The sequence below is a fragment of the Dipteris shenzhenensis genome, chromosome 18, assembly GCF_047967505.1.
Source record: "Dipteris shenzhenensis isolate YYH24624 ecotype China chromosome 18, Dip_SZ_1.0, whole genome shotgun sequence".
Lineage (NCBI taxonomy): Eukaryota > Viridiplantae > Streptophyta > Polypodiopsida > Gleicheniales > Dipteridaceae > Dipteris > Dipteris shenzhenensis.
In genome coordinates this window covers 52,376,089-52,398,451 of record NC_141613.1, presented here as the reverse complement: position 1 = coordinate 52,398,451, position 22,363 = coordinate 52,376,089, and the positions used below count along the sequence as shown (strand labels likewise).

The 22,363-nt window shown below is 45.6% G+C and overlaps 1 protein-coding gene across 4 annotated transcripts in view; it reads left to right on the top strand.

Moving 5' to 3' along the window:
* LOC147891402 (uncharacterized) overlaps positions 1-22,363 on the top strand; it is a 264,973-nt gene that overhangs the window by 61,120 nt on the left and 181,490 nt on the right. For all 4 annotated transcript variants that reach the window (XR_015542618.1, XM_087389724.1, XM_087389723.1 and 1 more), the window contains 2 exons: positions 11,664-11,726; positions 11,842-11,880. Coding sequence is in view for 3 of the 4 variants with exons in the window: in XM_087389724.1 (XP_087245850.1) it covers positions 11,664-11,726; positions 11,842-11,880 (102 nt within the window). In the remaining variant the exon portion in view is untranslated. The remainder of the gene's footprint in view (positions 1-11,663; positions 11,727-11,841; positions 11,881-22,363) is intronic.

Below are 22,363 nucleotides of genomic sequence, written 5' to 3'. Positions count from 1 at the left end.
CTTCGAAGATATGGTGTCACTTCTTCTTGAAAAGGGTCGCCGCAACAAAGAATCTCCATCCTACTCATCGGATACTACACAGGCTCTTGCCTCCACCAGCAAATGGAGACCTAGGCCATCGACTCCACCAGCATGAGGAAAGACATTCAAGCCATTCAAGTGCACTTCAGGTGCTACTAGAAGCTTGCTCAACAACAATCGAAGGATCATGCCAGTTGGGTGGCATCCGCTACTAGTGATGATGCAGACGAAGATGACCATCCAACACAAGATCATGCTCTTACTGTCTGTCTCCAACATTTAGAGGATGATGGAGATCATGATTTTGCTTTCTAAGCATGACGTACTTGGGTTCTCTGCCCTGGGGGTGTTTCCACAAAATGAATGCAATAAATCACGTGTGCTAAGTCAATAAAGGTACTCTGCCTTGGATAGTTCTCCTAAAATGATGCATTTCTCTTTCTTTTTTTGGTGTGTGGCTTTGATAGGTCTATTTGTTGGTGCATTGGTCTCCTAGACCTCTGAGTTGATCATGCATCCATGCATGATGAGCCTCTGAGCCATGCTAGATGAGATTTCTATGTTATGCTCACTAGCCTCTGAGCCATGCTCACTTGCCTCTGAGATTGTGTGAGAGCCATGTCTAGTTCTAGACCGGCATGCATAGTTTTCATGACCGTCATTATCATGACTTTGGCTCCATCCCTGTAGTTCCTCACCTTTCCTCTATGGGGGGGTGTTAGGAAATGGAGTCAATTTGAGTGACTTTTAGTGTGTTTCTATTGAGTTCTAGAGTAGTACTATACTACTTTATATCCTAGAGTGCCACGTGTCACTATGGGACTTATCCCATATACACTTGACACTTAGAGTGTGTGTGTGCCTATCCTATAAAAGCATTGTACTTTCTCATGTCAAATCACTCAAGCCTCAAGCCTTTCTTGATGATGTAAGACTTTACTTTGGTTATACATTTCTTTCTTTCATTCATTTCCATTATGGTTGTTTAGTCTTGCTTTCAGTTTCTATTCCATTCCATTCCATGTCTTGCATCTTCAGGATGGAGAGGTGAGAAAGGATGTAGAGGTAGAAGGAGGATGGGGAGGTGAAAGAGGATGGAGAGGTAAAAGGAGTCGGAGGAGAGGATGAGAGGTAGAAGGAGGATGGAGAAGTAAGAGAGGAGAGGTAGTGGAGGGATGGAGAGCAGGCTCAGGATGGAGAGCAACTACCAGCGTGCAGGATGGAGGGGATGGAGAGCAGCCTGTACAGCCTATAGGGTATGGAGCAACCTACAAGATGGAGGGGGATGGAGAGGAAGCAGGCTGCGGGTGCTAGGGCCCATGAATCAAAGATGGAGATACTAGAAAGCAGCAGCATGGAAGGCGGCGTACACGACGACAGGAGGCGACGAATCGGCAAAAAATGGTTTAATCAACAGAGGCAAAATATAGTTTAATCAAAAGAGGGCCAACCACTCCCAACACAACAACAACAACAACAACAACAACAAAACAAAACCAAAACAAACAAAAAATAGTGATTACTAAACGGCGTTTCCTCAAGAAACGTTGTTTCCGTTTCACCGTTTTTGTTTCCTAGCAAGAAACTTGTGTTTCTTGTTGCAACTATGGTGGTATACCACCCAGGCCCTAAATATTCTAGCTAACAATCCTCATCGGTTGGAGGAAGGAGAATGGAAAACCTTACTCGCCAACCTAGTGGTGGGTAACAATCCTCAATCTTTGTTCCTGAATAAAATAGATATTAATAGATCCTCTAGTGACATTTAGATGAAGCTAATTACAAATCAATATCCTACAGCGGTGATGTGGTATACCACCCAGGACTTGAATATTCTAGCTAACAATCCTTATCGGTTGGAGGAAGTACAATAGAAAACCTTACCCGCCAACCTAGTGGTGGAAACAACTCCCTGTGTGGCAAATTTCCTAGGGTATTGGAGAGGAGGGAAATCCACAGGGGGAAAGAACACCCACTCTTGTGGAAGGTGATGGCTTGTTGATGGGAAAACCAAGAACCGTGTCAACGTCAAGTGTGTAAATCTCTACATGCAAAAGAGCTCAAGAGGCAAGAGCCACATGCTTTCCTTGATCAATAATGGGAGATTGGAGAACTAAGGTGGAAGGGTGCTTCTTGGATGGAGGCCCAAAACCTGGGAGAAGGATCCAAAGGAATATCATCACTAGCCTCATCCAATGCCAAGTGTTGGGCATCATTGAATAGAGCCAAGGAAAGCACTAGACGCAACCAGAACTAGCATATCATCCAAAGAAATATCATCACTGGACGCAACCTGAAGGAAATTACTAGACACAACTAGAACTAGAATATCACTAGCTCTAGGGGTCCAAGACAAGAGAAGGGCCCTCTTGATTTGAAGGTGGTGGAGCAGCATGCAACCCAATGGGGGGCAGCAGGTGTGGACGCACAGCTGGTGTTGTGTGTCCACAACCCAACGGGGGTAGCTGGTGCTCGATGTGCAAGAGGTGCCGAAGGAGCACTACGAGAGGGGGTCGCACCAAAAGACTTCTTAGGTCTTTTCTTATTCTTTGGGAATTTCTAGCAAAATGCCCAATTGTCCTATAGATCATACACTAGTCTCGCCTACCTGCAATCTTGACTCTCTATCGAAAAAGAGAACCATCTAGATGCTGAAGCATAATATGGTCTTCTGTAATGATAGGTTCACACGACCCTAGCTCGAGGAGCCCCATCAAACGTGATGGCCTCCATTGCAAAAGAAGGAAAACCCGTTAGAGGGGGGATCTCTGTGACCAAACCAAAATTAGCTCCAATTGTGGCAAGAAGTCGATGATAAACGTGTGGAAGACTGGGAAATCTTATGAAGAGAGAAGTGACCAATCTGTCCTCTATAGGATTGAAACTGGCTTCTTTTAGAGCCAAGTGCCAAGGGTTTCCCCTTGACCACTACTTGTGGCCGCAAGAGAATTGAAATCCACTTGGAAGAAGGCTCGCCCAATAATTGAAAAGGTAAGGCCTGCAAATAAGGTAAGGCTGCAAAACATCTAGTGCAAAGAGGGTGGTGGAGCTTTCCAACTCCACATCCTTTTGGAGCTGCTAGTAACTAGTCTTTTGAAAATGTGCAGGTTCTCGCGGGACCAGTAAACTTGTTGAGGATCGGCTGAGTGGGTATCCAATTGTTAGAGGTCAACTCAAACACAAATAAATCTATGTTCGTCACTATTAAAACGAGGGCTGAGGGGGGGTGGGTAAAACGAGGGCTGAGGGGGGGTGGGTGGGGGAGAAAGAATGGATGAGAGGAGATGGGCTGAGAGGGCGGGGGGCTGAATCATCGATGGGCTGAGAGGGGAGGGGCTCAAGGAAAGGGCTGAGAACGTGTTAACTGGTCCGTCCACCCCGACCGGGTAGGCGTTTTGGTAACACCAGCAGGTTCGTTTGTCAGAGTCACTCAACCCGGACCCGCCTTTGACAAGCCTTTAAGGCGCAGTCAAGAGGATGGGCACTGTTCAATGCGACAGTGCCCATGGTTAATACGGCGCCGCCCGCATGGCCAGCCATTTTAGGATATGGCAATTAGTTCAAATCCGATGTCACCTCATGATGACTGTTGGCAAGAAGTAGACTTTATAAGGGGTACCTTGCCCCTCTTTGTAAGTTGTTGTTTCTAGATTACTGAAATAGAAGTGACCTTGCTCGATTAAGTCGTAGTACTCCGCGGGGAACTTTGATTGTTGTATTCTTCATTTCTGTGTTCTAGCTTCCAACCTTGTCTTTGTATGATCTTGCTGGGTTTTTGTATCGACGTGTTTGATATAAGCAACCCGATTCGTACTGTCTAACGCCCGGCCCGCTTGCTTCATGTCTCGGATCGTGACAGTTGTGTTAGAGAAGCATTGTATCAATACAACCAATTAATGTAGCAGACAAACCCCATTAACACTTTGGCGACCACGACCGTTAACTCTACCTGTTTTTAAATTTCCTTGCGATATATGTCTGCACGCAAAGCTTGATATAGAAAGCACAAACTGCATCACTCTCATTGGGTCAATGAACTTTGATGAAGCCAATAACAATGCTCTTGCAACAGCAGCTGACGAGCATTCTAATTATTCTAGTTCTCTCCCCCGCGTTTTGTAGCAACCACGTCAGGTTGCATCCCCTTTGCGCCTTCGTATCTTTAGTCGATTGCCTTTTACCCCAGTTATTGGTCCGTGTTTGCGTTGATCGCCCAATCATGACGGTCAAGTATCCTAAGTTCTCTGACATCCTAGAAGATGCGCACGTAATGTTGTTGAAAGTACATGGTAGGCCAATGTGTCAGTGGTGCAGCAAAAGGAACCCGTCAAAATGGCGACGTTCCTAGCTACTTTTCGCAGGAAAGCCATGATTTGGGCTGTGCAGTATGCCATTACTCTGTTCCTAGATTTTTCTACCCTTCGCACGGCATTTCTCATTCGCTACCGTGTAGAAAAGACGGCGCTTCACGCCCTCACAAAGCTTGGACGCATGGATCAACGAGATCTCATGTTGGACGACTACGTTGCCAAGTTTCGCACGCTTGCGAGTCACTTGCCACAAGCACAATGCCTCGCCCAGGATGTAATGAATTCATACTTCGTGCATGGGTTAAACGGTAAACTGAAACAAGCTGTTGCCTCTTCAGATATGGCATCATTGAACTTAGACCAACTTGTCAATGGTGCCTGCCGTGCTGAATGTATGCTGATCCACGCAAAGCATGAACCATCAACCCATCGAGCTAACCACAGCTCTGGTACGACTCTGATGACAGTAGTGGAGAAGAGAGTTATTATTGTGATGTGCTTGGCCACGGAAGAGCCAGTGCGAACTATTCAAGAAACACTAGGCCGAAATGGCCGCGATGTGTGCTCAGATTCCCGCAGTTGTTCCTATGAGGACAGCTTAGATACATAATGTGCAAATTGCTGCCATAGACAAGCCAAAAATTGCATCTGTTGACACTAGTACCGCCACCAGTGTGGTGATGAGAGCGATGAAGGTTTCGCCGGATTTCACATCATCGTCTGGGTGACCAGAGAAGAAGATCAAAGATCCAATTAATTGGCATGAACAAGTGAATGTTCATGACACAGTGATGGAGTGGGTGCAGGATTTGCAGCCTCCAGTTGGTCCGATGCCAGGTATTAAGATTCCAATGGAAACAATTCCAGAAGAGAAGAATGAACTCCCCCAGATCGGATTGAGTGTGCCCCAGAAAGTGGCAAAAAACCTCGCTAAGGGTGAGCAAGTGTCGTTTGAGGTTGAGCTTGACATATGGGCCGCGTTGAGGACCTGTAGATCAATATGTCAGTAAAGCAACTATTGGATCTAGTGCCAACCTTCTGCTAGCAGCTCATCACCAACTTGGTGTTCTGCAAGTACCGACGATACAAGTCTAGCCCGCGTGTGTCGTAGGACTATCCAAAACCAATCTTATGGTGTGCGCCGCTTAGCTAGAACTGGCAAGGGCACCGGAACCCCCGATTTATGACAAAAATGTTGTAGAGATCACAGTGACACTGAAGGGCCAACCAATTCCGGGTGCATTGCTTGATGGCGGTTTAGTGGTCAATATAATATTTGAAGATATGTGCCGGTGACTTGGATTCTCCGGATGGGAGCCAGTGCCATTTGCGGTAAGGATGGCAGATCAATGGCGTGTACAACCGATGGGCCTCCTTCGTCGTGTTCCAATCACCGTGGTGGTGAACTGAACGTTTGTGGTTGCCATTGTCGTCCTCCGTATGGAAGACATCAGCAGTGCCTACCTGATATTGCTTGGTAGGCCGTGGTTGTAGTAAGCGCAAGTAAAACAAGATTGGCATTACGATCGGATCACGATCCCGTAGGGCAAGAAAAAGGTAAAGTTGTCCGTAAAAGCCCGGAACACGAGTCCACCCATAGGTGGCTGAAGGAGTCAAGTCAACATGATGGAAGGGGTTGACAATGATGAAGATGAAGAATTCCTTTGAAACAATCTTGATATCGTGACTCTCTTTGAGGTGGACGTAGTCTCCCCTCGACAAGTACCACTTCTCTCAGGAAAGACCGCCATTGACAATGATCTGCCGGTTGAGGATGATCCCAGCGCGTTACCGGAAGTAGCCGATGATACTCTGATAGATATCATGAAGCTCATTCAGGCCGAGCAAGATTTTGAAAGAGACTTGCAACACTCGAAACGAGTGACAGAAGCTGCCTTGACGGACTTGAACCTCGGCATGGAGAACAACCCATGGACTATCGCGATTGTACCCAACTCAGTCCCTAGTTCTGGACGGAACTAAAAGACCTCCTCAGGACATTTGCCAATGTCTTCATATGGAGCTACACAGATATGAAGGGATTTTACCAGCACAGAATTGTCCTAAAGAACGATACAAAACCGATCCGGCAACAGTGTTACCAGATGAACCTGAATTATCAAAATGGGTTAAAGAAGAGATCGATAAACTCTTGTAAGTGAGATTCATATACCCTATCGATTGTGCAACCTGGATCTCCCCAATCGTCATCGTACCAAAGTAGAACAATAAGTTGTGAAGTTCAGCGTTGCAACTGTGACCGATCCTTTCCCTCTATCTTTCATGGACTCCATGTTGGACGCCGTTGCTGGTGGACACGAGCTGTATACATTTTTCGATGGGTTCAATGGATACAATCAAGTCAGGATGGCTGAGGAAGACCAAGAAAAGACATCATTCATTATCGAAGGGGGGGTCTTCGCTTCCAACGTCATTATTTTTGGCCTTGAGAACGCACCAGCGGCATCCCAACGCCTAGTCCAAGAAGTGTTTGTGACGAATATCTCAATTCCTTTATGAGGATATTCTTAGGCGACTTCAGTGTCTTCAGAGAGCAGATCCTACATATCGGCGACCTCCAAATGTGCTTTATCAAATGTCGTGTTGCGTAGCTATCCCTCAAACCAATGAAGTGTACCATCAGGGTCAAGAACGGATGCCTGTTTGGCCACATCATCTTGAAGGATGGCATTGCCTTATATCCAGATAAGATTGAGCTCATCTTCAAGGCAGAACGACTTGCCACTAGCAAGCAGTTAGCCCGCTTCCTTGGCCAAGTGTGGTGGCATAGCTGCATGCTCCGGTACCATACCAATGTGGCTACCCCTCTCAATGTACTCCTCAACACCAAACTGCTCATATGGACATAGGATTATGACAAGGGTTTTCGATTCCTCAAGCTGATGCTAGCGAAAGTCCTAGTTTTTCAACCGCCCGATTGGAAGCTTCCCTTCCATGTCTTCGTCAACGTATCTAACACAGCTATTAGTGCGGTCTTGATGCAGGAAGGGACAAAGAATTGGTACCGTCCTGTCTACTATGCAAGCCGCCAATTGTTGAAGCCTAAGAAGAAGTATTCGTTGACGGAGAAGGAACTGCTCGGAATGAACTACTCCATCAACAAGTGGTGGTATTACCTGCTCGAAAACCCCTTCGTCTTCCATGTGGACCATTTGGTGCAATTATTTCTCATCGGCAAGCCTAAATTGACAAGTAAGCCTGCTAAGGATGTGCTATTGCAAGAATTTGACTTCACTGTTGTTCATACTCCAAGTAATTCGCACGCGGTGGTGGCTGATCACTTGTCCCAGCTGAACGGCGGCGAGCACCCTGACCTCTTCATCGACGATTTTCTGCATGCGAACCTGTTTGAGGCAGCAGTCGAGGACACACGCCAGCCAATGTGTCGGATGGAGCACAACTGCTAGTGCAGCACTAGGGAGAAGCGCAAGACCACACCCCACTGTTCATGCCGACGTGGTATGATGACTTGTACTAGTTTTCGCAAAACGGCATACCAGGCCATCACCTATCAGACAGGCACAAGCGACTTGTTCTACGGAGTCGGAATTCGAAGATCATCCACGACTTCTTGTACCACCTTGGTCCGCACAAGGTGCTTGTAGATGTGTTCCCCCGCATGAACATGAACTTGTCTTGCGAGAATGGCGTGGCTACGGCAAGAGTTCATCGCCAGGGTCTCCCAGCCGTTACAAGAGGTGGAAAGCCTCAAGCAAGCGTAGCAGCAGCAGTTCGTAGAGGAGCATGTCTGCATTCTGAAAAGCCTCTGCAAACAACATGCCGATGCGACAGCTCAAGCCCTTCTCTAAGATACGCAGCTCCGCACCACCCAGAACCAGATTAAAAGTGTAGTCCCCATGGACGGCGACACGCTAACAAAGTTGCAAACACTCGTCACTCATGATAGAGTAGGCCCAGCAGTGGACACAACACATTAAGCACCTATAGCTCATCCTGGCACCCGACTATAAATAGATGGCCTCTTCAGGCAAGACAAGCCAGAGCCAAATGCGGATGCGGCGAGTGCTTCCTGCTATCCAACCACAACAATAACAGAGCCCAATGGCCAGCTTTCCACCCAGGGCCAAGTTACAACACTTGCATCTAGATGCCAGCAGGAAGCAGCCCGAAGCAAGCAACTATGTCCCTTGCAAAGGAAAAAGCCCCAATGCCAATAGAGCCTTCACGGACAGATGCCCTCAATGTCCTACAGAAGAGGAGAGCACATATGCGGAGCCAAGGCAATCCGGATCCTCCGGAATAGGCACCGGTAGACGAGTTGCCTCTGGTCTAGCCAGCGAAGAAGGCCCTTCCTCCCACTTTATTACAGAAGCAGGCGCAACAGCTTCCTCCCCCCAAGATGGTTCTGTAGCAAGTTCAAGAGGTGCATACAAGAATGGCAACAACGGTCCACATCCTGTGAACAAACAACAACGATCTTCTGCTCGAGTAGCACAATAGAACCTCAGCACTACCCTTCAACCGGAAGATCGTTGACGACGCCTGCATCGGCATTGAACGCGTTGCCTACCTAGCGGCAAACTCACAGATTTCATAATCCCCATGGTATCCGGTGCTCTCTAGATTTTTGTAGATACACGCGCAATCGGGCCGCTCTAGCCCAGCTACCACCGTGGCCTCCACCAATGATACTGAATCCGCGTGTTGTTGCGCCTCACCAACACGCGTCTCCATTGCCCGATTAGCAACCCGTTGTACCGGCTCAGCCAGCCAACAATGATGAGTCAAAGATTGCTGGATGACACCCGGTCTTCTGTGGAGCGGGCAAGGCAGTTTCTCTAGCTGTAGGCTCAGCTAGTACTGTTCACCCTTCGAAGATCCAAGTGTTCTCGTCTCATCTTTGGATGCCGGCCTGACTACTACTTAAGGCCCTCCTCAATGGCTCGGCAAGCTCAGGAACAGTGCGACGGAGTAGGCGCATCTTCAGAGTCATTATGAAAGCTTCACAAGCCTTCTTCCATCTCCTTCATCAACACATCCTTTGAGTCATTATTCGGGTTCTCAACCTTGGCTATGCTATAAATTGATGTAATTTATTTTCTATTAGGCTTGCTATTAGTATAGATTTAGCTCCCCTTCAAGGTATCTGACCTCTCCTCAAGTCTTGTGGATTCTCAGTTTTTCAAACCATTCCCTTGTGGGTACCAAAGTGTTAACCTGTCTGACCACCCCAACCGGATAGGTAGGTCCAACTGTCAGAGTCACCCGACCCGGATCCACCTTTGACAAGCCTTTAAGGCACAGTCAAGTGGGTGCCCTCTGTACAATGTGGCGGCGCCCCTGGTTAATACAGTGCCCCTGGTTAATACATCTGGGCGAGCATGCAGGGATCCTCTAGAGCAGCCACTGCCAGAAGAGTTACTTTTCTCAGAGTTTGGAGAGGATCTCCTTTCTTCTCTAAGTCTCCCTCAGAGTTGAGGTGGCATTTTCAGCCTCTGCCTTGGATTTTTATTAGCTCCTTTTGAGCTGTTTTCTTTCTCCTCATGCATAGCATGATGTATTCCCGCATTTGAGCTTGCTCTCGTGGTTTTCAATCATACTTAATGAAGTAATTTTCTTGAAAAAAAAAAACAGCGCCGCCTGCGTGACCGTAGCCATTTTAGGATACGGCAATTAGTTCAAACCCCACGGCACCTCACGATGAACATTGGCAAGAAGTAGACTTTATAAGGGGTACCTTGCCCCTCTTTGTACGTTGTTGTTTCTAGATTCCTGACATACAAGTGACCTTGCTCAGTCAGACCCGTCGATTGAGGTGTAGTATTCTATGGGGAACTTTGAGCAACATATTCTTCATTTTCGCGTTGTGGCTTCCAACCTTGTCTTTGTATGTTCTTGTTGCGTTTCTTTTAAGCACTGTATCGACGTGTTTGATTCAAGCTCGATCGTGTATTGTTGAACGCCTGACCCACTTGCTTTGATTCTTGAATTGCGGCTGTGTTAGAGAAGCGTTGCATCAATACGACCAGCTAACATAGCAGACAAACCCCATTAATAGAGGGGAGGGGCTGGGAGAGAGATGAGAAGCCAGGGGTAGAGCTGAGAGACAGGGGGTGGAAAGATAGTTGAGGGGAGCAGGAGGATGAGGCAGAGATGAAAGAGTGAGGGGGGCAGGAATAGCAGGTGGAATTCCAGGCAGGGGGGGCAGAGAGGTGAGGCGGGGGAGAAGGAAGGCGGGGGCCAGAAATTCGAGGTTGGGGCCAGAGGGGAGAGGTGGGGATCTAGGAGAGGAAGGCAGGGGCAGGGAGGAGAAGGAGAGGGCAGCAGGGAAGGGGGGGGGGAGAGGGAGGGAGGTTACAGAGAGGAGAAGCAATCCAAGATGCCAAAGTCTTGATATTGTCCTGCAATTCTGATTGTTTAGATGAACAATGAGGATTTGTAGCATTAGGAAGTCATAAGATGCTTGTGATGGGTCTTGACAAGGAGGATACCCTTCGATAAGGAGAGATTAAGGTATGCATCAAGAGCGAGGTACTTGAATCCATTGCTATGAGGAGCAATAGGCACACATGAGTCATAAGTCAAGAGTAAAAAACAGCTCAGCCACAAGGTGGAGTGTATTTATCCCCAATGGCACTGCCATTTTCAGTTTGAGATGTATATCCTCTGTTATAAAGGGAAAAGTGGAACAGCCAGCCAACAAAGGAGAGGATGAGCGCTATGAGCTTTCCTAAATATACCTTTTTCAAAACCTAATAAAAGTATTTTCCATGGATTTTTTTATTTCCCTCTTAAGTTATGGCATTGTCTGTTCTCTTGTGTATCGCATGTGCAATATCCTTCCTTTAGCTCTAGGTGGATGCGGTTCCTGACCTTCTTGTGTGGACTCAAGTTGTAACTAGGATCTCCTTCTAGCATAGTTGTCAAGTGGATGGGTGTTGTCTCTAGGTATGTGAAGCACCGCTTCCACAAACAGCCAAGGTCAGTGGTGATTCTTCTGCAATTGTCTGCCTGGCCCGTCAGCAGAGTTTGCCAATTGGCTATGTCATGAGTGTATTAGTTCCTTGTTTTGTGAAGTTCTTGGCAAACGAAAATTTCAACCTGTTTTGTCATGTTTGTGCTTCTTTTGGCTGAGATCGGGTACTTTATATTTATATCAAGAATAGGCGCCAGACATTGGGCTATCCCAGTACTCTAACTGCCAATATATCAACAACCTAGGACATGACACCGAACATTTTTCCTTTAAAATTAAAATGAAAACTTGTGTCAAGAGTATGGTCTCAATTGAATTCCAACAGAATGACTATTTATTTCCTTGAACTGAAGCTGGTTATACAAATGCAACAGGTGAAACCAGAGACCATGTCGGCATTTGAAACAGAAGTACAAAGACTGGATGCAGCCTCAGAGGTTTCCCTTCGTGTTTCAAATTTCATAATACAGATTTTACTGAATGTTTTATCAGGTTCTAATCATTTTATGCCTGAAATTCAAACAACTCTTTATTATGTTGTACCATTTTTAGGTTAAGGCTCAGCGTGACAAAGGTGTGAGTTCAGCTCAGGTATCCATTCATTGCAAGGCTCTTCTTTTTGTAAAAGGAAATCCACTGGGACACCTTTCTCATCATGGTTTTTCTCTCAATTTTTTTTGAAGGATGTAACCTTTTCCTGGTGTGCATTATGCAAATATTTGTCAGATTGGCGGCCAATCACTTTGATGCTTGTGGTCTATAAGCTGATTTCTAAAATGTTGCTATTGTACATATCACATTTCTTGTACACGGGCTTGCATCCTACTCGGTATGGTTTTGTGCCCCAGAGATAGATCATGGATAACATTGCAAATTCTTACATTGGTATTGAATATGCCAAATACACGCATTAGGATGTTAATCATGCAAGTGCATATTGAAAAAGCATTTGACACTGTTAGATGGGAATTTATTGCAGATGTCATGTGGCGGATGGGCTTTGGACCTAAAATGCAAAAAGTGGTTTATTGGCTTTATGAGGATGGCACGGCATCTTGCCTCTTATTTGATGCCCTCTCGTCTCCATGGACCTTGGGACGCTCAGTTCGTCAGGGCTGTTGTCCTCTCAGTGCTTTGCCTTTTGCCATTGCTACTCGTCTACTTCTGATGCATATGGATGCCTTAGTTTCACAGTGTTGTTTGCATGGCATTGCTTTTCTTGGAATTGCTCCTTTTGTCTATCAATCCTATGCAGATGACTCCTTTTTTCTAAGGAACTCTAAATAAGATGTTCAGCATCTTATGCAGACGCTTGGTTTGTTTGGTCTAGCAGCTGGGTTGAAAGTGATTTTGCTAAATCCAAACTTCTACCTTTGCAGAGTGTGACTGGCATCACATTTTGTGGCCTGGACTTGTGTTGCCATTTGATCAGATAGTGCATCATTTGTGCTACCCCATTGGATGTCATGTTTCTTTGCCCGCAAGAAAGGCTTTGGGTACTACAAAAGCTTTTTCATAAGATAGATTATTGGAATCTGTCTCCTTGGCTGCTATATGTTCATCTCCGGATACTGCAGTGTGCTCTCATGGCCTATGTGCAGTTTCATTTGCCACTTATTCCTTGGTTCTTTTCCAGATATAGAGAAACTTATGTCCAGGGCTATGGAATATCTTTGGCGCACTGAATCTGACCATAATACACTTGGGCTCTAAAATTACAGTTACGTTGTTCGCCCAAGATGCATGGGGGTTTGAAAATTTAAATAATTCACACTCGTGTTAGCTCGTAATGCCACAATTTTGCTTACCTTTTTGGAGCAACCCGCCATGGGTAGTCACACTTTCTTGTCTGATTTCCTCACTTTGTACTGATGCCTTTGGCCATTGGATTCCTGCTATATCAGATGTTAATTTTGGGCATCTACATGGTTGTATTCCCAAGTGTTCATTTATACTCGATACTTCATGACTGGCAGAAGCTTCTGGCTCATCTGTGTTGGTCAGGCCATCCTCCGGATCCTGGGAATACCCTCCGTCTGCAGAGCAATCATTGGAGCTGTGTCTATGCTCTCCCTTTATCTCATATTCAACCTAGATAGGCTTATTTTCTGCATCCTTTGTGTATTTCTATAGGGGGTTTCACACTTTCTTTTCCTCAAGCTAGGAGAGAGTTTTGTTTGGGTTCGCTTCACAAGCCTATTTGGCACATCCTCACCACCATGCTACAACCTTTCAGCCTATTCTACTACTCTTTGTCTGATGGGTTGGACGTTTGATTGGGGCCTCCTGAGTTGTTCTCCTTTCTTATTTGCAGATCTTAAAGCTTATCATGTTTTACTTCCAGAGTTGAGGATTCAGAAGCGTGGGAATCATTTCTAGCATCTTGACAACTCTCTTGCTTGGTGAGGATTTGTCTTTGTTGCATCTGGGATGACAAACTCCCTCTCTGACAACGGCTATTCTTGTGGCGTTGTTTGGTGGGAACACTACTTGTGGGCTCTTTGGTGGACTTACTAGTGCAATCACATGTCTAGACATGTCAAGGCATGTCAACAATAAATTGGAGCAGTGACATGTGGAAGATTTCTAGCAAGGAGAGGGGACCCTCAAGGCAGGAGCAGAGGGAGATGAAGGTGAGGGTGGCCTGCGGGTGAGAGGTCAGACCTCCCCTCAGACATTTCATGCCGCTAGTAACTATTATTTATAATAAATACCCTTTTATCCGGCAGGCTATCATTCTACACATCACAAAAAGACAATTTCAACAAAAGTGGAGCTTCATTGGAACGTGGGAATGCATAATCAGCCCACATATCACTATTGAATGCATCATATTGGTGCGCACTAATTATATACCAATGATCTAGATGAGCACGTACTGATGATACATTATGATGAAAGTAAAGCCAAAAAACACAGCCTGTGTTGCGTTCCAGAGGTCAACAAGACCAAATTGGAGGAGAAATGCACACTCTGAGGCTAAGGTGCACCTATGACCACATGTGTTATCTTCTAGCTACAAGGCATTATTGAAATCTCAACAAAGAAATGCGTTTTGCCTCCAAGGATACTGTTGCATACCTTGCCAAATTAATGCTCTAGAGAATGTGATGATTGCGAGGCATAAACAAAGGAAAACTAAAAATCTCTCCTTGCAAAAGGCATTGCATGACAATCCATCGAACTTCTTGATCATCGAAGGCCACAACAGGCTGAAGGGCATGCTTCACGAGAAATGCCACTTGAGAAAATGAGTGATCACCCGCATAGAAAATGTCATATCTTGCACAAGGCCCTGTTTGGCCTACATAACCATGCTAACAATGCTCCTCTAAGGTCACTACAAATTGCAATCTATTAACATATGCCCATACAATTTTCCATTTCCGTAAATCACATAAACTCTTACAAGTCAAAGCATTTTATTTTGTGCCAACATATTTATAGATATGTACACACTATATCACACAAAAGGCAAAATCAGGACTGCATGTCAATCAAGATCCAAGCCACGATCTTGATGTGACACCACATCCTGTTGACCATGTAGTAAAAGGGCAACTTCTTCCTCTGAGAAAAGAGTGCGACTCGTAGTCATTGCACCCCAAGTAATACCAATGATAGAATTCTCAGCAGGAGTATGCCCATTTTGAGGATGTACTAGTCCATGTATGAAATGGAAGGGCTCTCCTAGCTGTGACTATTCTTTTTAATGTTTGCCAACCTTCATTTGAAGTTTTTTCTTTGTTATTTTGGTTGAGGTATAGAAGACATTGAGCTAGTACCATTACTAGCATGGGCTTCTTTACCTCGGACAACAATAGCTGGTTTATTGATTTTATTTTAAGCCCAGAGGTCCCATGGGCCTCCTTGTTTGGCACTGGAGGCATAAATAGCATCTTGTGTAAAGCTAGAGGACATTGTGAAGCCATGTGCCCGAATTTTCAGCATTCAAAGCAAACACCAGCAAAAAGAACCCATTTAAGCTTATAAAAAAGCACTAGCCATTGCAAGATTATTCACAATAACAAAATAGGATTCTGGTGTGGTGACATTCATGTCCCACAATATGCAGAATCGGTTAGAACTCCCATTTTGTTGGGGTGGACATACCACCTTGCCCAAAGCAAGAGTTTCTCCAAGGATTGGGGGAAATCCACAACTTCTACCCACACCGGGCAATGATGCCTAACCAACGATGGATAGTCTTGTGTAGGAGAGCTAGGCAAAACATGAACCATCCCTCGTCTATAATAAAGAGGAGAATGCTCTAGAAGCATTTTCTTATGACGTTCATCTGCCATAATACCTTGAAAAAAGCCCTTGGCTGCATAATGCACCTTTTGCACAAAACAACCCCCCAATGTCCGTGTTAACTAGTTTTCCACATCTGTTGCAACAGGCATTTAATTTCGAAAAAGATAATAATAATATTTGCGACATATTCCCTAATCGGATCAACAATTTCATCCACCTCAACTTTTGATGCCCACCATGGGTAAATCCTCCTTCAATCGTTCTTGATATCTTCAAAGCCTTCATGCATAACCTCAAAAACAAGCTGCACGTCATGTGAGGCATAAACAAGGTCATCTGACCTTTTTCTTCGTTCTTTTTTTAAACATAAGAGGTGTTTCCTCTTTGTACAGATCAACCCACAGCCAGGTACTTATTGGTGGGGTAAGGGGTGAGAGATTTCAGATTTCCTTATCAGTCCGTCAAGGATGCCCCCTTGCTCCTTTTCTTTTTTTGTTCGTGGCTGAAGCTATGAGTATCTATGTTAGATCTCAAGCTGACATCTTTGGGCTGAGACTCCCCATCAGAAGGGAAGAGGAGCTACTTGACAGTGAGTTGGCAGATGACACAACAGTTTACTTGGATGCCACACCACAGACACTTCTTTCTTTCAAGACAGCATTGGATTTATTTTGCTTGGCGGATAAATTGGCATAGATCCAATGGCTTTTGGATCAGTGATGAGGACACTCCAGCTTGGGGGCTTAACATAGGATTCACTTGGGTTCATAGGGGTGTGCTCAGGTATTTGGGTTGCCCGGTCGGCTTGGATATTTCTTCCACACAGCAGTTTGCTCCCGTGTTGGAGAGCATCAGAAAGAAGCTCCTTTTTGGGAGCTCAGCCAAGCTGGGTCTTGCCTCTAGAGTTGTGGTGGTCAACCAGGTCCTCTTGGCCACGGCCTGGTTTATTGTTCATCCTGGTGCCGTTCTAGGGACTACATCACTTAGCTCAGGAGACCAATCAGAAATTTTCTTTGGAGTGGGCTTGATGGCACAACAGATGCGTTAGCCAAGGTGGCTTGGGAGACCCTCATCCTCCTTACACAGGAAGGGGGTCTCAATATTATTGATCCAGATTTACAGTGCAGCGCTTTACTGTGCAAGATGGTGGTGCGGGGACTTATGCTAGGACACGAGCCGTGAAAGGCCTTTTTTATTAGCAGCATACAGACGTGCATGCCTTCTTCAGGAGGAGACTGGATGGGCAATATTAGGTGGATTTTCACCGCAGCACACCTCAGATCACCTTCGTCCCCTCTCATGGTTGCCATACTGAAAGCATGGGCCAGTTTCAGGAGCACTCTTCGAAGGATTCCCCCTTCCTCTCGTGAAGAGATTGATAGGCAACCGATCATGTGGAATGACAGTATATTGGATGATCGTGGCAGACCACTTGGTGCCTCACTCTACATGCAGTGGTCCAGGTGGGAGAGGGGACCCGCCTCATCATTGGGGTCATGGAAAGCTTTCCACAGGCTTCCAGAGGAGACCAAATCTCAATTGACAGGACATCTCAGAGGGAGTGCAGGGAGGATCTTGCAGATTGAGACATCCCTTCCAGCGGATTGGGTAGACACAGATGATATGTCACTCGCTCCACTTGGGCAGGTACTTTTACGAGAGGCGGTGTTCCTCTTCAGGTTTTGGCCTTTCGAGATGCACATGAGGATGCTTAGTGTATAGGATGGTGGCAAATTGCTCAAGTCCATAGAGGACATCTTGCTTAAGTCTGCTTTTTAGCCTATCAGGGTTGTAGGTCTTTTGGTGCGGTTCCTCGACCCAAACCCCCGGCTTCTCTCCACCGGATCTTGGAGGCTTTGGCTCTACGGGGGAGTTCCCATAAGGTATTTGCAGTGGGACCCTGGAGAGTAGGAGTGGATTGACGCAAGGCATCGAGAGAAGAGCATCCCCTTCTTTCATTACACGGTCAGTAATGCCAAGAGATTCCAGCTCAGTAGTAGAGGTTGAAGACCTTCCAAAGTTCCTCATTGGGAGACATTTGATATCACTGCGGATTTGCAGAGGTGCTTTTGGAAGAGACTCTGGAAATCGCACAGGAATAGAAAGATCACTCTTTTCTTTTGGCTTTCTATCCATGGTGGGATTGTAGTGAACCTTTGGAGATCCAGGTTCGGATCCGCCGACCCTACTTGCCCTCGTTGCCTCTTTGCTTTGGAGACTATTCAACATTGCTTATGGGATTGCAGACAGGTGATGATGATTTGGACGGGGGTAGCCAGGATTTTCAGTCACTTTGCCCACTCTCCATTCTTTATGACATGGGGCTCAGTGGCTTGGCTTTCTCTTACAGGGCCTCAGGTATTTTATGAGAGACTGGACTCCTCTCGGGCCATTTCGATTCGACATCATGAGGTTGAGTCATGTTCTTTGGATGTGATACCACACCTTCCTTTTGCAACTGTACATGCCTCTGTGGATACCTCTTGGGAGATTCTAGCGAGCATAGCAGCCTGGCATATTTGGAGAGCCAGATGCACAGAGGCATTGGAGGGAACTCAGGTTCATTCCTCGAACACATTGGTTAGTATCTGGACAGACACCATACATACCTTGATGCCCGTATGAACGAGTATGCAGGGAGACTCCTGTGCGAGGGCTTCTTTCTTCAAGGAATGGAAGGATTCTCCTTTCTTCTCTGAGACTCCTATAGGGTTGAGGTGGCACTTTCAGCCTCAGCCTTGGTTGTTTTCCACCTCATTTTGAGGGGGTTTATTTATCCTCATGATTTCATGATGTATTCCGCTTTGAGCGTGCTCTCGCGGGTTTTTTCTCTTACTTTTAATAGAAGTCTCTTTCTTGGATATATATATATATATATATATATATATAAGCCATTAAAATAGACTGGACAAGTCGCAGCCGAACATACAATGGCCATGTTGCCAATTTCCAATATTGAAGTTTTTTTTTGAAAGCAGCAAGAATCCAATCAAACTCTTGACGAGGAGTAATATTCCAGCCCAATGGGGAACCAAGATGACGAACCAACTGAGCAGGTGGAACAATTTCCCCTGGCCATAATAAAGAATGCCATTCTTTAGGATGCAAGGGCAATAGTCTAGATTTTTGAAAATTGATATGAAGGCCAACAACCAAACCATACAAAGATAATGCCTACATCAATGAAGAGAGATCCTTCTGAGTATTCTTCGGAGTGAATAAAGAATCATCTGCATAAGCCTGAGCAACCATAGGGTGGCTTCCTTGAATTTCTATACCATGGAGCATGTCAGTGGCTACCAGATGATCCATATACTAAAGCATGGGATGAGTGGCTATGGCATATAATAATGCACTGAGCAGACAGCCTTGACGAACCGAACAAGAAAGAGTCCATGGTTCTGAAATGTCTCCAGATAAAATGCAGGCAGCTTGAATGTCACCATAAAGCCAATAAATAATATGCTGCAATTTGTGACCAAATCCCAATGCATGAATTGTTTGTGAAATGAAATCCCACTGAACAGCATCAAAAGCCTTGGCAATGTCAACCTGCAGTAGTAATACATCCTGCTCTGTGTACTTCGCATATTCCATTCCAATATAGGCATTAGCAATATTATCAGTGATATGCCTACGAGGAACAAAACCATATTGAGCAGGATGCAAGCCATCATGCAAGTACCCTTTGATGCAATCAACAACCATTTTGGTGATAATTTTATAAATGATAGGCATGAGAGTAAGGGGTCTCCAATCAGCCAACGATTCACGGATTTGTTTTTTTGGAAGAAGTTTGATAATTCCCTTTTTCCAAGAAGCTGGCATGCGCTGTTGTTCCCAAGCATGATTTATCATTACACAGCAAAGGAAGGCTTGAGGAGATCCCAATATGCAAGAAAAAACTCAACCGTGAGTCCATCCCATCCTGGAGATTTCTATCTACCACAAGATTTGACCGCATTGGATTTCAAAAAAAGGGCATTCAAGTTCCAAAGCCTCCATATGTGAGAGTATGGGAGAAAGAAAGAAAGAAAGTTTATTGAAGTCTTCAGAAGACCGATGGGTCTATGAGACTGTGAGAAACCTGATACAATGAGCTGTGGTAGTGGAGCTACTAAACGAGCATCCATACCAATGCAGAATGCAAAAAATGCAAAATGACAGTACTAAATCCCAAGTACAACAGAGTCATATCTCGACTATATATATATCAATCTCAGCATCATCGTTGACATCATCATAACCATCATCATCATCATCAACAGTAGTAGGACATCAGGATGGATGGGACTGTGAAAGTGGAGGCATGAGGTCAGCAATAGAGCGTTGTCGCCCCCCCAACGGTGTAGTCCTGATACGTCTCCTGGTTGTAGCTTTGCGTCTGACCAGGGCCACTGTGGACCCCCGTCGGTCGGCGGGCTTCGACCCTAAACAAGGAGGGGATATCCCCAAGTATGATCTGTGAGTCAACCCTCTGTTTGAGCTATCGGGTCACAGGCTGCGGGTCACGGTCATGTCGAGGCCTCGCCTTGTGGGGGTCTATGTGATCTGGTTGAAAGAACTCCGTGATAGAGCTCTGAGAAGTATCAGTCGAGGAGAAAGTCTGCTCCTGTCTCCGTGCTCGACGTATCCTATCGCGGTGTCTGAGCACCTCATGAATGAAAGCAGCCAAACATCGTTGGTCTATCTCATAGTAGACAGGACACCTGAAGATGAAATGCTCCTCTGTCTCAACCTCCTGCATGTCACATAGTGTGCATATGCGCCTCTCCCTAGGTAACCGCTCCGCTCTGCCACTCTCAATATGAAGTCTGTGTGAAGAGACCCAGAATTGCCCGAGAGAGATCCTCAGCGAGTGGGTAGGTGAATCTGCATGTATCCTGTTGGATCAATAAAACCCTCCACTATGATATGTAAGAAGTGATCTCTGTAGAAGCCCAGCTTCACTCGAAGATCACTCGGGCCCAACCAAGTCCGGAATGTGTGTAGCTATAGTAGATCCTCATGGATAACCTAGTTGACCTCGTGTGATAGGAGGGGAGAAAAAGGAGCATCCATGTTGTACTGGAGCTCGAGTCTTGCAAACCATCTTTGTGCGTGCATACCAGCACCTCTGGTCCCCCCCTGCTGCAAGTGCCTTAGAAGAGGACAATGCTAGCCATGGTATCCTGCTACGCTTAGATGTGTAATCCCCATACTCCCTGACTCGGTACAAATACGTGATGACCTGAAATGCAGCATCTAGCTGTAATGGGAGTGACCCAAACTCCGCTTGAATGATCTGGTGAGGGACGGATGGCTTACCACGGATCATCCGTGATAACATGAGAACTTGTAGCCGCTCCACCTGGCCCACTGTATCCGACAAGTCTGGCCCCCAGCATGGACTACTATACATCCCTACTGGACGGACCAAGGAGTCAAAGAGCAACCCTTTGGTCCGTGGATCTTGAAAGTGAGAGCGGAAGCACTGTCTCTCTAGCCTAGCCAATGAAGCATATCCTCTGCTCAGGCGTGCGAGAGACATGCTGCAATAAATGATGACGGGCTGCCAATACATTTGGCGAAGGAGAATCAGCATTTCCAAATTGCCTGGAGAAATGATCAACACAAAAGGCAGCAAGCTGAGCTCGAGAAGAGGTCTAGTGGCAATCAGACATGAGTGCCCGACAAATATTTGCAGCTTGATGCTTATGATGGAGGCCTTTAAAAAACTGTTTAGAAGAGCAACCTTTATCCAAAAAAGCCTGCTGACGTGCTTGAATCTCCCATTTTCTGATTTTTCGATGATCATTGCTTTGCCAGCAAGATTTGGCTGATATAAAGAAGTGCTTTCCTCAGTAGACAAAGACCGAGTGGGACTGAGCTCAGTCAAAGATTGAGAAGTATTTTTGGCTCGAGCAACTGTATCCCTCAATGCTTTCATGTGGTTTTACCATAATCCCGAATAACTGATTGCATGCGAGCCACAAAAGCATCCCACACATAATCTAGATCAACAGCACTCTGTGAAGAAAGGGGCTGACATGCATCATACACCATGGCCTTGTATTGATCATGAACCAAATAACTGTTGTTGGCAATAAGCAACCGTCTATGAGGGAGCCGATCATTAGGCATGCCATGTAAAGAAATCCTCAACCAGAGAGGTGCATGATCAGAATATGGAAAGGCATAGTCAACCCACAATTGAGTAGTAAAAGCATTACAATGTTGAGGTTCAATCCTGTACCAACGGTCTAGTCTAGCCTTATAAGATGACAGCGAGTTATGCTGAAAAGTGAAACCTGGCAACAATGGATGTGATGTTTTCCAAAGATCAACAACATTGAAATCAAGCAAAAATTGAGACCAGTCATGCCTTTCTGAAGCCAGCATATGTGTACGAGCAGAAGTATTGTCTCCCGGCTGAGGAGCATTGTTGAAATCACCACAAAGAAAAGCATATTGCCGCCAAGGATATGTTAACATAGTTGCCCAAATCGCAGCTCTGCCATGAGAGGACCGAGGAGCATAAACTGAAGCAAACTCAAAGATGTCACCCTGAATAAGGCATTGCATAACCATCCATCTCCCTTGATGATCATTAAAGGCAATAGATGGCTGAAGATCATGTTTGATCAGAAAAACAACTCCCGAATAGGAATGCTCTCCAGCATAAAAAATGTCATAACCATGAAAATAACCACGCTGGCCAGCATACATGTGCTGATTATGTTCTTGCAAAGCAACTACATTAGGCTGCAAATGATTGAGATACACCAAAACTAACTTCCATTTTGTAGCATCACACAAACCCTATACATTAACTACA